We start from the raw sequence: 14,860 nt of genomic DNA on the forward strand, positions 1-14,860 counted from the left end.
GCATGGAGGGTGCACGGCGTGGAACTGGCGTTGCTCAGACCTTGGTTCAAATTCCAGCTCTGCATCACAGAAGCCGGTCATCTGGGGGAAGGAGCTTTATCTCCAGCGTGCCTCAGTCTCCCCAGCTGTGCACAGGGATGAGAGCAGTCACACTGTCTCAGGGTGGGTGTGAAGATCGAGCAAGCCATTGCACGAAAAGTACTTAGCATTACAGCTGATACCACGATGGGGGCTCGACAGACAGTATTTACTGTTTATTACTCCGACTCTTATTGTCAAATGGCTACCAGAACGTTGCTGGGCAAAGCTCACCAGACCCAAAGTGCCCCTGCAGAAACCGAGAAACACGCTCTTCTCCTGCCTGGTGCACATTTCTAGCACTTTGCATTTAATCCCCAGGGCAGTCCTTTGAGGTAGAACCACTATTATCCCCACTTTACAGATGATGAAACTGAGGCACATACAGGTTAAGTGACTTGCCCAAGGTCACAGAGCTAGTAAGTGTCAGAGCCAAGATTGAAGGCAGGCTGCCTGGCTCCACTGCCCTATAGGAAGCCCACACTCGGGGCATGGTAGGCAGTCATCTCCCTTTGTCCACTCAGCCATCGCTCTGGCCCCCTGGTGCCAGGCCCCCTCTGCTCTGGCCTCCAGGACAGTCAGACTCAGCCTCTGCTCCGAATTCTCATCAAAGACTTTCCTGGATCCCCAGACCTTCTGCCCCACCCAGCCTGGTGCCAGGCTGCCTCCTGCCTAGTGGCCGGGCTTGGTGGCCTCTCAGGCCACAGGATCCGGACCTGCCTCCCTCCCAAGTCCCAGCACTGCCCTCCTCTGCCCCATGCTGGGCCCCAGGAAGAGAGGGCAGCTCCTCCGGGTGCCGAGAGTGCAGCCAGCACCAGCCCAGAGCCCAGAACTGCAGGCACAATGCCTTATAAGGCCTCCGGAGACGGGAACCCACATCAAAACAGGGCCTTGGGGAGCGGGCTGGAGTTCGGTTGGGGTTTTTCCTCTTTGTCTTTGAGACTTCATAACCCGGAGCTTAATATCTCTCCCCATTGCCTGCCCCAGCAGTTCTTTGTCAATCTTTCTGTTCTCTAAGAGCTAACAGATGTTAGTGCCACGGGGTTTCAAAGGAAACTCCTGGTGCCCACAGAACACGGCACAACTTATAGATTCCAAGAATGCACAGGGCTGGGACATGCCGGGGGAAGAGAAGGGTGGGAGGCAGGACCCAGCCACCCTGTAACCCTTAGATCCAAGCAGTCTGCCCTGGACCTGATCCAGGAAATTCCTGGCGAGCTCCCTCTTCCCAGCACACTGCACAGAGGCAGCGTTCCTGGGGAACTGGCGCTGCTGTGGGCAGGGCCCTTGGAGAGCAAGCTCTGGCCGGTCAGGGCAGGGATGCTCCGTTCCCAGAACCCAGCCGGACCTGGGAGGCAGGCGCCTGCCTGCCCGCCCTTGGGAGCTGAGTGATAGCAGATGCTTTACTTAACCCTTCTGGGCCCCATTTTACTCTTCTGTAAAACGGGGATTTCGATGTCAAAGAGAACTCCATACGAAAGTGCAGACAAAATACCTAGGACGGTGTCTGATGCAAAGGTAGGAACACAAGCATGAACTTCTCTCCTCCTTCTGTAGCGCCCTACTCCTGCCACGTGCTCAGAAGAGCCTAACCCTAATACCCAGTGATTCAATGCCTCAGTGTCTACCCTGGGACAACACTCACACGTGGGCACCAGGGAGGCATGTTCAAGTTCAGTGATGTTGAGGGCAACGTTGTTCCTATCAACCCACAGTCAGAAACACGCTGAACACCCATCAAAGGAAAGTATGCTAGATCTACGCAGTGGAAAACCACATAGTGGCTCCAAAGAGTCAGGCAGACCCGTACACACTGACACACAGAGCCCACGCCACATGGAAGACACGCAGGGTATGATGCTATGTGCATACCCAAGAAAACACCAAACACACACATGTACCGTGAGATCACCCACTTCCCAATATCCCGTGGTACCCAACATCCATGGCTACCCCCAAGGAGGGGAAGGAGACGAGATGGAGGGAAATAGGAGTCACAAACTTCAACTTTATCAAAATTGTTGTAATTTTTAAGACAAGTATATTCATGTGTCACCTGGGTCATTAAAACCTGCTTTAACAAAACTGCACCCAATAACCCACTTGACAAAAAAGGGGACTGAAGATCAGCCAGGAGATTAAGTGGCTGGTCCAAGGTCACTTAAGGAGAGAAAAGTGGCAGGGCTGGGCTAGGCCCCCAGGCCCCGGGCTCCTTGTCTTGAGAAAGGGGCAGCAGACCACGACGATTCTCGTGGTGCCCTCAAGCACAGACCTTCTGGGGCTCCAGCCCCCTCCCCCAGTAGGGGGCCGGCTCCTTCTCCTGGGCTACAGTCAGGAATCAAGAGTGAGAGGAAAACCGGGGCCGTCCACTTTCTGGGCTTCAATGTCCCCAACTCCAACATATGCCTCTAACTTGTGGGCCTTTTATACTTCTGCCCCTCAGAGCCTTCTCTGGCCTCCCAAGTCTGCTCTACCCGCAAGGGCGGGAGGAAGGGATAGAGGGTGCTGGCAGCAGCATTAGTGGGGGCTTCTGGGGGCCCTGGCTCCAGGGCTGGGGATTCCCTCCTCCCCAGGGATGGAAGGGAAACAGACTCACTCTTCCGGGACCTGATTTCAGCAGAACCCAGATCTCAAGGGGCAGCTTCCAAAGAGAAATGGTACCTCCTCTCAAATGAGCAAAATGGGGCAGAGCCCTCAGCCACTGCCCTGAGGACACCGCAGCCTCCCGTGGTCGCAGGTCACCCGTGGGCACTACAGGCCCAGCACCTGTCCCCCAGCATCCGCTAAGCTAAGTGGAGTCATCCCCGGGATCTTTCTCACGGGAGCTGGCGGGAAAGACGTCTTCTCTGGTGCCAAGGCTGCATCTAATCTCCTGTCCAGCTGTTGGAGAAGGCCCACCCCAGGAGAGAGCTCCCACAGGGACAGAGAGAGGCCAAGGCTGGGAGAGGGCGCTCGCTCACGGCCTCAGCCCCAGGCTTCTGTAACACGTAGCCTCCCCAAGGGCAGGGATCCGGGTCTGTTTTGCTCTAGGACAGTGCCTGATGCATAGTAGACAATAAATATCTGTTGGATGAATCCTGAGTCAGGCCCACCCTCACCGGCCTTTCCTGGGGAAGGACAGTTACAGAAGCCACTAAATTGCCCTCCTTGTTCACACCAATTCAGGTCACTTAGAGCCGGAAGCTCCAACCCCCAAAACCCCCAGCACGAAGCCACAGTCTCCTAAAACCCCAGCCCAAGATTCCCAGCCAAGCTTGGAAGCCAGAGGGAGGAAGCTGCCACCGCCTGCTTTGCTGCAGCACCTCCACGAGTGTCCCCAAGCCCAGCCCCACAGCGGGAGCCCAGCGAGCTGGGTGGAGGAGGGGAAGGCAGGCCCGCAGAGTTGGCCGGCGTGTTTGGCCCGCGAGGACCAGGTCTGCAGGACTCCAGGGATGTGCGGCAGTAATTAAAATTCCTCAGATTTCTCCCTGGCTGCTTTTAATCTGCTCGAGGTGTAATCCCTGGGCCCACATCCCAGGGACTCCAGCCTGAGCTTCCTTCCTGGACTTGAAGGATTGCTTCTCAGGAAGGTGGGCCGTGGGCAGGGAGTGGGACGGCGGGGAGGGCTTCTGACCCTTGGCGCCAGACTCTGGGGCCACCACATCCCCTTCCTCTGAGCCCCAGGTCCTGGACCCTACAGGGTACAAATAATCCCCAAAGATGGGTTTGTCCCGTCCTGGAGACACGGCCGGCCCCAGGCAGCAAAGAGCCAGCAAAGTCCACTCCCTGGGCTGTCACCCCAGCGAGCTGTCAGCATCCATAAGCCATCGTCCCAACTTCCCCCGGAACTGGGTCCCACTTGGGCTACCACGAGTACTTCATACGTTTCTTTAAATTGGCTCTCTCTCTCTTTTTTTTTAAAACTAGTCTTGCCGTAAGCAAGAAGATCAATAAAATAGTGGGTGTGATGTCCTAGTTAGAGTTGGGGTTTTAAAAAATATCATGCAAGTGGATATTTAAAAAATATCCACTTCCCTGGTGGCGCAGTGGCTGAGAGTCCGCCTGCCGTTGCAGGGGACACAGGTTTGTGCCCCAGTCTGGGAGGATCCCACATGCTGCGGAGCAGCTGGGCCCATGAGCCATGGCCACTGAGCCTGCGCATCCGGAGCCTGTGCTCCGCAACGGGAGAGACCACAGCAGTGAGAGGCCCGCGTACCGCAAAAAAAAAAAATCATGCATATGAAACAAATACAGGACCATTGAAATACAAGATGTCCACCACTGACCTCAAGGGCCATCCCCCAGCAGAATGCGGAACGTGCTCCGGGAACCACAAGGTTTAAGGAGCCCAAAGCTGTGCCCACCTCCACTCTGAGCCATCAGTCTCTTTCTGACAGGTGGGAAGAGGGGAGGCACCGGGCGGGTGAGGCAAGCAGCTGGTGAGGTTGGATGAAAGAAGGTTCTCACGGCCCAACAGATGCTCCTCCCCCCCTCCCCCCCAACCACAGGCCCTCCTTCTAGAGCTCATGCTTTTGGAATGTGATTTCTGGACATGGAGAAAATGGCTGATGCCAGCAGAAGATGGCAAAGTTTAGCATGACCCAGAAGGCGCCCTAGCCTCCAGCCCCCGGGATTTCAGCGCTCTTCGGAGGAGATGACCCAAGCAAGGCAGATTGTCCAGGCTGGGCGGAGAACGGGGCTTGCGGCTGCGTGAGTGGAATTTTCCTACAAGTCAGTGTTCAAAGGAGTTTCTACATTGGAAATCAGGATCCAACGGGCTTGTCGGGGCGTGGGAGTAACTGAGGTCACGAATATAAAGGACTCTGTATTAATCGTAACCAGCGTTTCTTTGGTTAGGGCCCGGCATGTGCCAGCGCTCCGCTCAGCACGTTACGTGCGCTGCTAAATGCTCCAAACAGCCCCACGAGCTGGGGGCCGCTGTTGCCCGGCTTCAGCCACCAGGAAACTGAGGCTTAGAGAGGTTAAGTGGCTCACTGGACGGTCTGATTTTGACCCTGGCTCCTCTGCTGTGTACTGAGTGACTCTGTACAAATGATTTCACCTGTCTGTGCCTCGGTTTCCCCATCTGAACATGGAAACGATGCCCCCCCCTCCCCGGCGGGGCAGCTGCAGAGGGGAAACGGGAGCACTGATGGAAGCGTGCAGCACACACCAGGCAGTCAGCATGTCGTCAGCACAGCTGTTCCTTCTCTCTCTGGGCCCCGTTTCATTCTCTGCCCCCCCATCCCCTTCCACCCCCGCTGTCTTCGGGACGCCGTACAGCTGATCAAAGCCGGACCCGGCAGGGCCTCAGTCACCCTACGAGGCCTCAAGCAGCGTCCCCGGCAGGCTGCCTGCACTCAGCACCTCTCAGAGTCTCTGCCTCCTGCCTGGCCACTGGCCAGCCGTGCCACCGCCAGCTGACCCTGCCACGCGACCGGTCTGCCATGCCGCTGGTCATCACACCACTGGCCTCCACGCTGCCGGCCTGCCGTGCCCCGCAGCCGAGTGCTGATAACGGGAGAGGCCAAAGGGGCTGGGGTGCGCCTCTGATGGAGCAGCTGGGCCTGCCTCTGCCAGCAGCTCCTGGCCTGGGGACAGGCCCCAGGTCTGCTGCCAGGGTCCAGCGCGTGTGCCCTGCCGAGCAGGGTGGCCGTGAGCCAGGCTGCTTATGACAGACGGCGCTGTCGTCTGTTGAGCAGAAAACGGGGCCTCCCCAGACCACGGGCCACTCATTGTGGGGAAAGGTTGTGTGCCCTTCCCCGGGGCCAAGGCCAGCCCAGCTGGGGGCCCCGTGCGGCCAGGGTACCCAGGGAAGTGTGGTATTTGTCTCAGCCTTGAGAGTGAGACGCTTAGGCTCTTGCTTCTGCTAATTTAAATAAATAGATGAATAAGATCCTCTTGTTTCGAATATCCCGAGTCCTCGTCAATTTCATGAGCGAAGCAGAGAACAAGGGTGTGGGCCAGACTCTGGGGCCGTCCTGCTACACACACACAGGCTCTCTCTCTCTCTCTCTCTCTCTCTCTCTCACACACACACACACACACACACACACACACAGAGCCCACCCCATCTGGCCCTGAAGTTCTCGCAGGAGTCATCTTCCTGCCCCTCTGATCCTAGCTGACACCAGGCCTGCCTTCCTCTCTCCTGGTCCCTCACCTCACCCCCATACCCCAGCTCTGACGACCCCTCACCATCACTCGCACCGGCTGGACCGCCTGCCTCAGGGCCTCCAAACCCTGCCTACGCTCTTTCCTCTGCAGGGAGAGCCCTCTCCCCTTGACTGCCGGGTGAAGTCTTACCCCTGCCCCCGCTCTGGAGTGACTGCTGCTTCCCAACATCCCCACTCCACCGAACTGGGACAGAATCAAGGGTCACCCCTCTGGACTCCCAGAGGACTCAGTTCATTCAGGATCTTAGTTGATGATGTGTCGCCCAATCTGTGCCTCAGTGTCCGCATCTGTAAAATGGGCCTGTGACCCAGGAGTGCCCTGAGGGTCACACAAGAGGCCGCCATGAAAGAACAGAAGAGTTAAAGACACTGGGAGTGAGGGGTCCCAGGGTCCATACTGCTGTCAGGTGGGTGGGCAGGTGAGGAACAGCCTAGAGTCTGATCCCATTGTCTTCATAAAGAAAAGAGGCATATTCTCCGGAATGTTTCCGGAAGGACACGCAATAGTAGTGGCTACTCTTGGGGAGCTGAGGAGCTGTCCCTCCAGCTGTCCAGCTTTCTAGACTGTTTGGATTTTGTATTGTCTCTCTTCTTTCTCTTTCTTAAACCGAGAACAGGCAATGGTTTTTTGTTGTTGCTTTTGTTTTGGGGTTTTTTCCCTTTTTTTGGCCACACTACACAGCTTGCGGGATCTTAGTTCCCTGACGAGGGATCAAACCCGTGCCCCCTACGGAGGAAGCGCAGAGTCCTAACCACTGAACTGCCAGGGAATTCCCTACACGCGACGTTTTTCTATTAGAAAGAAATTAAATTTTGAAATTAAACTTGATCCATGAAGAAGAATGACGTGGCTCCCCTGCCTACCTGACAGCTCCATCAAGCCGCTGGGCCGGCATCTCAGACCTCACGCGTCCCAGCCCTGCTCCCGATTTCTTCCCTGTGTCCAACTGGGGCAGCTTCCTCCTTCCTGTTGCTCAGGCCAGAAACCCGGGAGTCATCCTGCCACGTCTATTCCAACCCTTCTGTTCAATCCACCACACATCCTGTTGGCTCTGCCTTTAAAAGGTACCCTGGGGCTTCCCTGGTGGCGCAGTGGTTGAGAGTCCGCCTGCCAATGCAGGGGACACAGGTTCATTCCCCAGTCCGGGAAGATCCCACATGCCGTGGAGCGGCTGGGCCCGTGAGCCATGGTCGCTGGGCCTGCGCGTCCGGAGCCTGTGCTCCGCAATGGGAGAGGCCACAGCAGTGAGAGGTCCGCGTACCGCGAGAAAAAAAAAAAAAGGTACCCTGACACCAGGTCCTCACCTCCTCCACATCCACCCTGTGTTCCAGGCCATGCAGAGAGGCCATCCTCCCTCGCCAGGATGATGACGATCATTTTCTATTCTCTGCACCCACCTCCCGCCTCCTAACGCCCCGCAAAGCCCATTTCCCAGTCCTCCTAACGCCCCGCAAAGCCCCACCTAATCTGCTGCATCACCTCCCTACCCTCATCTGTTACTTCTGTCACTCTTCCCCAGCCACCCAGGCCCCCTTGCTGTTGCTCAAACATGCTTGGCACTACCTCAGGGCCTTTGTACTTGCTGTTCCCTCTGCCTGGAATGCTTTTGCCAAATATCCCCTCCTCCCACCCCTCCTTCACGTTTTCGTCACCGTCACCTCATCACCTGGGTGAGGGCTTCCAAATCCCCCTATTTGTTTATTTATTTATTTGTTTGTTTGTTTTTGGCTGCATTGGGTCTTTGTTGCTGCGCGTGGGCTTTCTCTAATTGTGGCGAGCAGGGGCTACTCTTCATTGCAGTATGCAGGCTTCTCATTGCCGTGGCTTCTGTTTGTTGCAGAGCACTGGCTCTAGGCACACGGGCTTCAGTAGTTGTGGCACACAGGCTCGGTCGCTGTGGCACATGGGCTTAGTTGCTCCGCGGCATGAGGGATCTTCCTGGTCCAGGGCTCGAACCCGTGTCCCCTGCATTGGCAGGCAGATTCTTAATCGCTGCGCCACTAGGGAAGTCCCAAACCCCCCTATTTAAAATTGCAGTGCCCCCTCCACCCCCTCACCCTCTTCCCTGCCTCGGTTTTCTCTGGGGCACTTACCGCCATGTGACACACACATCAGTGCCTGACAGGGGAGGCATGCAACGAATACATGTTGACGACTAAACGCGGCTCTATGTTTACTGACTCAGAAAGACATTCCCCGCATTTTTTTGAAAGAGAAAAGCAGTTGCCAAAGAGTAGAGAGCATCCGACTGCATCTGCTCAAATTATCTGCATGTGTTTCCATGCAATGCAGTCAGAGAGACCCATCTGGAGAGACTGGCACCAGAACGTTCCCAGAGGTTTGTTCCTGGGCGCCGGATTCAAGGTCGTCAGTTGTTTGCCACCAACGTGCATGAGGACTTCTACGATCAGAAGTAATAGCAAGGCATTTGGAAGAAAGCACATGAAAGCAAGCAAAAATGGGCCCACGAGCCAGTTCTAGAAGGACTGGCACACGGAAGTGTGCCAGCAGCGTCCTGGCCCCAACAGATGGTGAGGTTTGCAACTCTCCAGTGAACTGGGTGGTTTCCTGGTCCTAGCTGGGAGGGAAGGTGGAGGCGCTGGGCTTCTCTGCTCCCCAGACCCCACTGCTCCCTCCCCCAGCCATGCCATGCTCACCGACCATGAAGAGACCATTGCCAGAAAACCGCCACTTCCCAGTGCCTTAGGCTGCGCACGCATAGGAAGCCGAGGGGCTGGCAAGACCCCTCTTTGTGGTCATGTAATGCAGACAAGGCCTTGATTCCAGAAATGGCATGAGGCCAGCTGAGCATGTCAAACTGGGCTGTCACCGGGAGTGGGGGAGGGTGGCAGCTCCCTCCTCCCAACTCAACCATTGCCCACCAAATTCTGCGTTTCCATTCTCAGGCAAGGAAGGGAGGGAGGGAAAAATGTAGGTTTGGGGGATCAGGAAGGCAGCCCCTGTTGGTCTGGTCAGCAACCCACATCTAGGACTACTGTCGCTACAGAGTGGTCCTCTGGGAAGTCCATGGAGGTCTGGAAGATGCTGTGTGGCCAGCGTCCAAGGTCTGAGGATACTTTGGGGTCTGGGGGCAAGAAGGCATCCATGGCAGTGACTTCATCCATCACACCTGTACCTTGTTCCTCTGCAGCCTTTGGGTCATCTGACTCACCCAACAACCCTGGGAGGTCAGTAAGGGAGCTATCACCCCCTTTTACAGATGAGGAGACTGAGGCTCTGAGAGAGGAGGTGAGAACGTGAGCAGTTGGGAGGTACAGGACCTCCTGGGAGGAAGGCTCTCGGGACAGGACACCTGGTGTGTGCCTGTGTGTAGCAGGAGAGAAGCCTGCAACACACACACACACAGCCTCCTGGACCACAGGTGTTGGAGCCAGACTGGAACTCTCATTCAGAAAGGTCCAAACCCCTCTAAGAAGGTCCCCCCAGAAAAACTCCATACAGATAGAATTGCACATGGAACCTTTCTGCGAACTTTAGGTTAAGGACCCTCAAGAGTACAGATGGAGAAACTGAGGCCTCAAAAAGTGACAGGATTTGCCCAGAGTCACAAAGCTGGAGAGTGGCAGACCCGTGATCAGATCCAAAACCAGCAGCAAAAGATGAGCCCCCACGGGGGCCGGAAATAAAGACCAGAGCCCCTCAACTCCACCGGAGGCTGGGGAGTGAGCACTTCCGTGAGCCGGGTTCCATGGCCCACGTAGTTTGGGGGAAATCCTGGGATCTGCTGGGGAACTTCTCAAGGCTTTACAGACTATTTGCATTAGGAAACCCTTCAAGGTGTCCACCACATGCGGGATTTCCCCGACTCCTCCAGATCCTTTGATGTAGGCTCACCTCTCAGTCTCTTTCACCCCCCCAACCCTCTCCTCCAGTGGGCAGTCCCCGCCATCAGCCCACACCTGGGAGGTTTCTTCAGAGAACAGCCCTAGGGCTTTGTCTGTGGGGTCAAAGAACCCCAAACCCCACAGCCCGCCCCCACCAGGTAGCCCCGCGCCAGTGACCGCCTGGAGCAGAATGAAAGCCCAGTTTCCACACCTCCAGTGGGGACTGACTCTGAGCCACAGTTTAGTCCAGAGCTCCCCACAGGGTCAGGCTAAAACCAAGACTTTGCCTGCAATTGCACTTTGCTTGCCTTCTTCCCCTTCTCTGTCCTGTCTCCTCCCCTCCCATACTGGCCTGTCCCGGGAGAGACAGAGAACAGACCTCCATGAATCACTGGCACACAATCCTCGTCTCAGGCTCTGCCTCCGTGGTACCTGTGGACCTAAGCCATCTCTCCACTGAACTACCTGGGTAGTTGGAGGAATCCTGACACATTTGGTGAATTCACACAGAGCAGACGGGCCCGTTAGTCTCAGACAAGGCATCACCCCATGGCCAGGCCAGCAAGGTCAAGTACCAGGGGCCCTAATGTCAGGGTTCAGGCTTGAGTGGCAGGCAGGTGAGGACAGACATTTTTTCCCACCCACCATCCACCCCACCCCCACTCCAAGAACGCCTCCCCTTCTTTGAGGCCTAATTCAAGTACAGGAAGCCCTCTCTGAGCACCCCCCCCCCCCCAGGACTTCTCTTGCTGACTACCCACAGCTCTCAGGGCGGCCTTCACAGATGGTGCCTTCAGGGGGAGTCCTAGGCTGAAGGAAAGCTCTCCGTCCCTTTCAACACCTCTGCACTGGGCACCTGTGACTTGGACCACCTCCCCCCACTCCCTTCAGCGTCCACTCCTCTTTCTTCTGGCAACACTCTGATCTTCCTTGGAGAGGCACGCCTCCACAGGCTCACCAGATTTCACAAATAAAAACATACGACACTCAGTGAAACTCAAATCTCAGATTCAATCATTGTTTTGTATGAGTATGTACCGTGCAGTATTTGGGATATATTTATATTTTTAAAAATGTGTTATTTATCTGAAATTCAAATTGAACTGGGCACCCCGTATGTTATCTGGAAACCCTAGCCCTCCACCATTTTCATCCAAGAGGTGTGGACAGGGCTGATTTTTCCCCCTAACCCAACAAGGATGGACACATGTCCCAGGCCTGACCAATGAGAACTCTGCACATCCCGGGCCACAGGGATTGGCCAAGGCTGGGCACATGACCCAAGAAGGCCAGAGAGATGTTCTGTGATTGCCCAGAACATCTGCTCTCTTTCTGGTGACATTAATGAGATGTGAGGGTAGGGATCTGACACTGAGGAAAACATTTTACCTCCTCACAGGGAGAGTCTGTCTAAGAAAAAAGCCATCACAGAGGAAAAGAGAACCAGGAGGTGAAACAAAAGAAAACGTGTCCTGACAATGTTGTCTGAGCACCTGGATCAAACTATGCCTGAAGCTAGTGCTTCCCCTAGTCTTTCAGTTACATGAGCCACTAAATGTCCCCTTTTTGCTTAAGCCAGTTTGAGCTTGTTTTCTGTCATGAATGAGTCATGCTCAATTCAGCCTCCTCTCACCCTACCCACCCCTGGCACAACGCTGGGCACAGAGCCCATGATCAGAGAGTATTTCAGTTGCATATGTCTGTAACGTTACACCTTACTGTGCAAGGTCGTGTGGGATTATGGGAAAGCCTGGGCTTTCAAGTCAGGCAGGCTCACTTCCCATCCCAGCTCTGTCCCATCCTCATTCCAGGACCTTGCACAAATAACTCAAGTCTCGTGAACCTCAGTTTCCTCATCTGTAAAGCAAAGATACTAGTACCTATACCTGCCACGCCCATATAATTTCACTGCCCAAACCAGGACACTTTTGAGAGTGAAAAGGGGGCAATTTTAAGAACCAGGCCAGGACAATAGGAGTGGTTGGAACTGTCTTGGGTAAACAGGCCAGTGGTAGCCTGACCTACAGCTGACCTTACCCACCTCCACCTGACCCACGGTCAATGCCTTCCATCCTGTCCACCCTCCCCTCTGACCAGGACACTCCCCCCACTCTCTCCTTCTAGCTACTTCTGCCTCATCTTTAATGTCCCCTCTTGGAGAAGCCACCCTGAGGCCTCCAGACTCAGTATGGTCCCCCACTCTGTGTCCCCCGGCCGCCTGTGACACCCTCGTTGCCCTTAGTGGTCTGTATGACTACTACTTGTAGATGGCCAGTCTCCCCTCGTGGCTAAACCCATCAAGGACAGGGACTGTACATTTCCTCCTCATTACTGAAGGCCCTACAGACCTGGCACAGTGCCTGGAACACATAAAACGACAGCCAGAAAAGTAAACAGCTAACCCTCCTTTTTCTCCTCTCTGCAGATCCTGTATTTTCTCCGTGTTGATAAAACCATCCTGGGTGAGATGTCAAGCAGGGCCCAATGGGACTAGGATGACGGAGTAGGGAGGGTGTGGGGCAGGGGCACGGCCTGCCCCCAGCCGGCCAGGACATGCTAATAATGATCTCAGAGCCAGTGACTCTGGGGACAGCAGTCCCAGAAGGCCCCGCCCAGCTCGGCAGCCCCTAGGCGGTGGCGGCGGCAGCTCACTGGCCCTGCGACAGCTTTCACTGATCTGGGGCCAGCGTGGACTGGACCTAGGCCGCTTGCCTATTCCAGAAATCCAGCCCTGGCTCCTGTTCAAAACACAGGCCCGGCGTCTCCCCGCAGCCCCGGCCAGCTCTGTCCTCGGCAGCGGCAGCCAAGTCACTGCCCAGAATGCAAACTGGGCAGGTGCAAAGGGCCTCTCCAACCAGAGACCAAGGCCGTGGCATCCCACACACAGCCCGCCCTGTTCCACTCATGAGCAGACAGCGTCCCCTTGGGTTGCTCAGCCCCTTCCCACGCAGCAATCCTGACCTGCCCCGGGGCAGCCTCCTCACTTGATTTCTTGGTCCAGCCAGGCTCCCAGCCTGAGGTCAGCTACCTGGAGGACACTGCCACACTAGCTCCTGGACTCACAGCCTGTTCAGGTGGCACACCACTGCTTTATCCTCACAGGCTCCCTCTCCCCACTCTACAGCCCTCAACGTCTCCCTATTCCTGACCAACTCAAATCCTGCTGTAGTCTTGCCCTACCTCCTCAGTCCTGCTCACTGGGAGACAAGTGGTTATGGGCGTGGGGGGATACTAGCCTGGGAGCTGTGCATTCTGCCTCAGTTTCCCCATTTGTACACGGGGGGCTCCAACAGTCCATGATTCCATGGGCTCACGATAGGGCCCATCCAGCCAGGCCCTGACCTCCGTCCTTCCTCTGCTCTTCAGGCCACCATGAAGGGCTACTGTCCACTTGCAAAGCCACTGGTCCGCTCTCAGGACCGCCTCTCTCAGGAGCGAAAGTGCCTTGAGGAGAAGGAAGGAGATCTGTGGGATCTGAATGCTTCCCTCTATCAGATTCTGGATCAGCCCAGCACGTAGCTCCCCCAGCCCCACATATCCTGCCCCGGGAGTGAGAAACGGACAGCTCACAGACTGAGAAACAGCAAACACATGAAACACCCAAGGCAGGACCCCAGCAGCTCAGCCTACGTGCACCTCAAAAAATAATACTTATCAAGGTTAATCTCACAATAGGTTGAGTCCTAACGGCCATGAGCTCGGACAGTGCCACAGGTACCAGCAGCATCGCCGAGTGGGCTGGGGCCCAGATTCTGGCCCAGTCTTCCCCAGGTTTGGGTCTCGGCTCTGTCACCTACCAGCTGTGTGATGCTGGGCAAGTTGTTACCTTCTCTGTGCCTCCGTTATCACCTTTGAATTACAGGGAAATAGTAATACCTACCTCGTGCAGTCATTGTGGTGATTAAATTCAGTAATATTTGTAAAGTACTTAAAACCGTGCCTGGCTCATCGGAAGCTCTTATATAAAGGTTTGTTCAATAAATAAAACCAAAGATTACAATAAAATACATAAAGAGGTACTCGTCATAGAAAAGAAGGATGATTCCCCTCCCCACCAAAAAGGATGACTGTTTGTGAGTATCTTTAGCATTGGTCGGCTTTGACGTACAGGAGGGTATAAATGTCCGTGGATAATTTTGCTTCTTCCATTGGGTGTATGCCAGTCTTACATGAGGTACTGATATGTTCCTGTATTATCTGTACAAGCACAAAAGGATCGATGTAGGGAGATGAGGTTGGGCCCAACAGTCCTGGAAAAGGTTGGGCCTCTTCCAGAAACAGGAAGGCTAGACTGGCAGGAGAGGTTACTTATAATGCCAGGGTCAAAAGAGGGATCCCACGTGAGCCATCTGCGCAATCCCTTTACAGGGGAGCAGGAATGGCCCAGACTGTAGCCACCACCTCCCAGATGAACCCTCACGGTAGCTCCACTAATTACAGGATGGTGCTAGCAAGGCAGAGCCCTGCCTTCATAGCGCCCCTGACTAGGGGAGGGGCCTGCAAGCCCCGGTCACAAGGGGCTTCTGCCACACAGCACTACTGGGCACACTGGACTGCAGAAACGCAAAATCAAACAAAACCCCAGGAGTTTCTTGTAGACAGTACATAGTTTTTGTTTTTTTGTTTGTTTGTTTTTTTAATCCATTCAGCTACTCTGTCTTTCAACTGAGGAGTTTAATCCATTTACATTTAAAGTAACTATCAAAAGGGAAGGATTCACTATTGCCATTTTGTCCCCTGTTTTCTGTTAGTCTTACAGCTCTTTTGCCCATCTTTTCCCC

General features: G+C 55.1%; 1 protein-coding gene across 4 annotated transcripts in view; it reads right to left on the reverse strand.

The window, feature by feature from the left end:
* Nucleotides 1–14,860, reverse strand: part of NKD1 (NKD inhibitor of WNT signaling pathway 1) — an 85,284-nt gene that overhangs the window by 33,342 nt on the left and 37,082 nt on the right. Inside the window, exon 1 of one of the 4 annotated variants that reach the window (XM_033844576.2) lies at nt 4,344–4,401. The exons of the other annotated variants lie outside the window; for them this stretch is intronic. Within the exon in view, the coding sequence (XP_033700467.1) occupies nt 4,344–4,355 (12 nt within the window). The 5' untranslated portion in view covers nt 4,356–4,401. Of the gene's footprint in view, nt 1–4,343; nt 4,402–14,860 lie in introns of those variants that run through there. 4 annotated transcript variants of the gene reach the window in all.

The sequence above is a fragment of the Tursiops truncatus genome, chromosome 19 (genome assembly GCF_011762595.2).
Source record: "Tursiops truncatus isolate mTurTru1 chromosome 19, mTurTru1.mat.Y, whole genome shotgun sequence".
In the NCBI taxonomy this organism is placed as follows: domain Eukaryota; kingdom Metazoa; phylum Chordata; class Mammalia; order Artiodactyla; family Delphinidae; genus Tursiops; species Tursiops truncatus.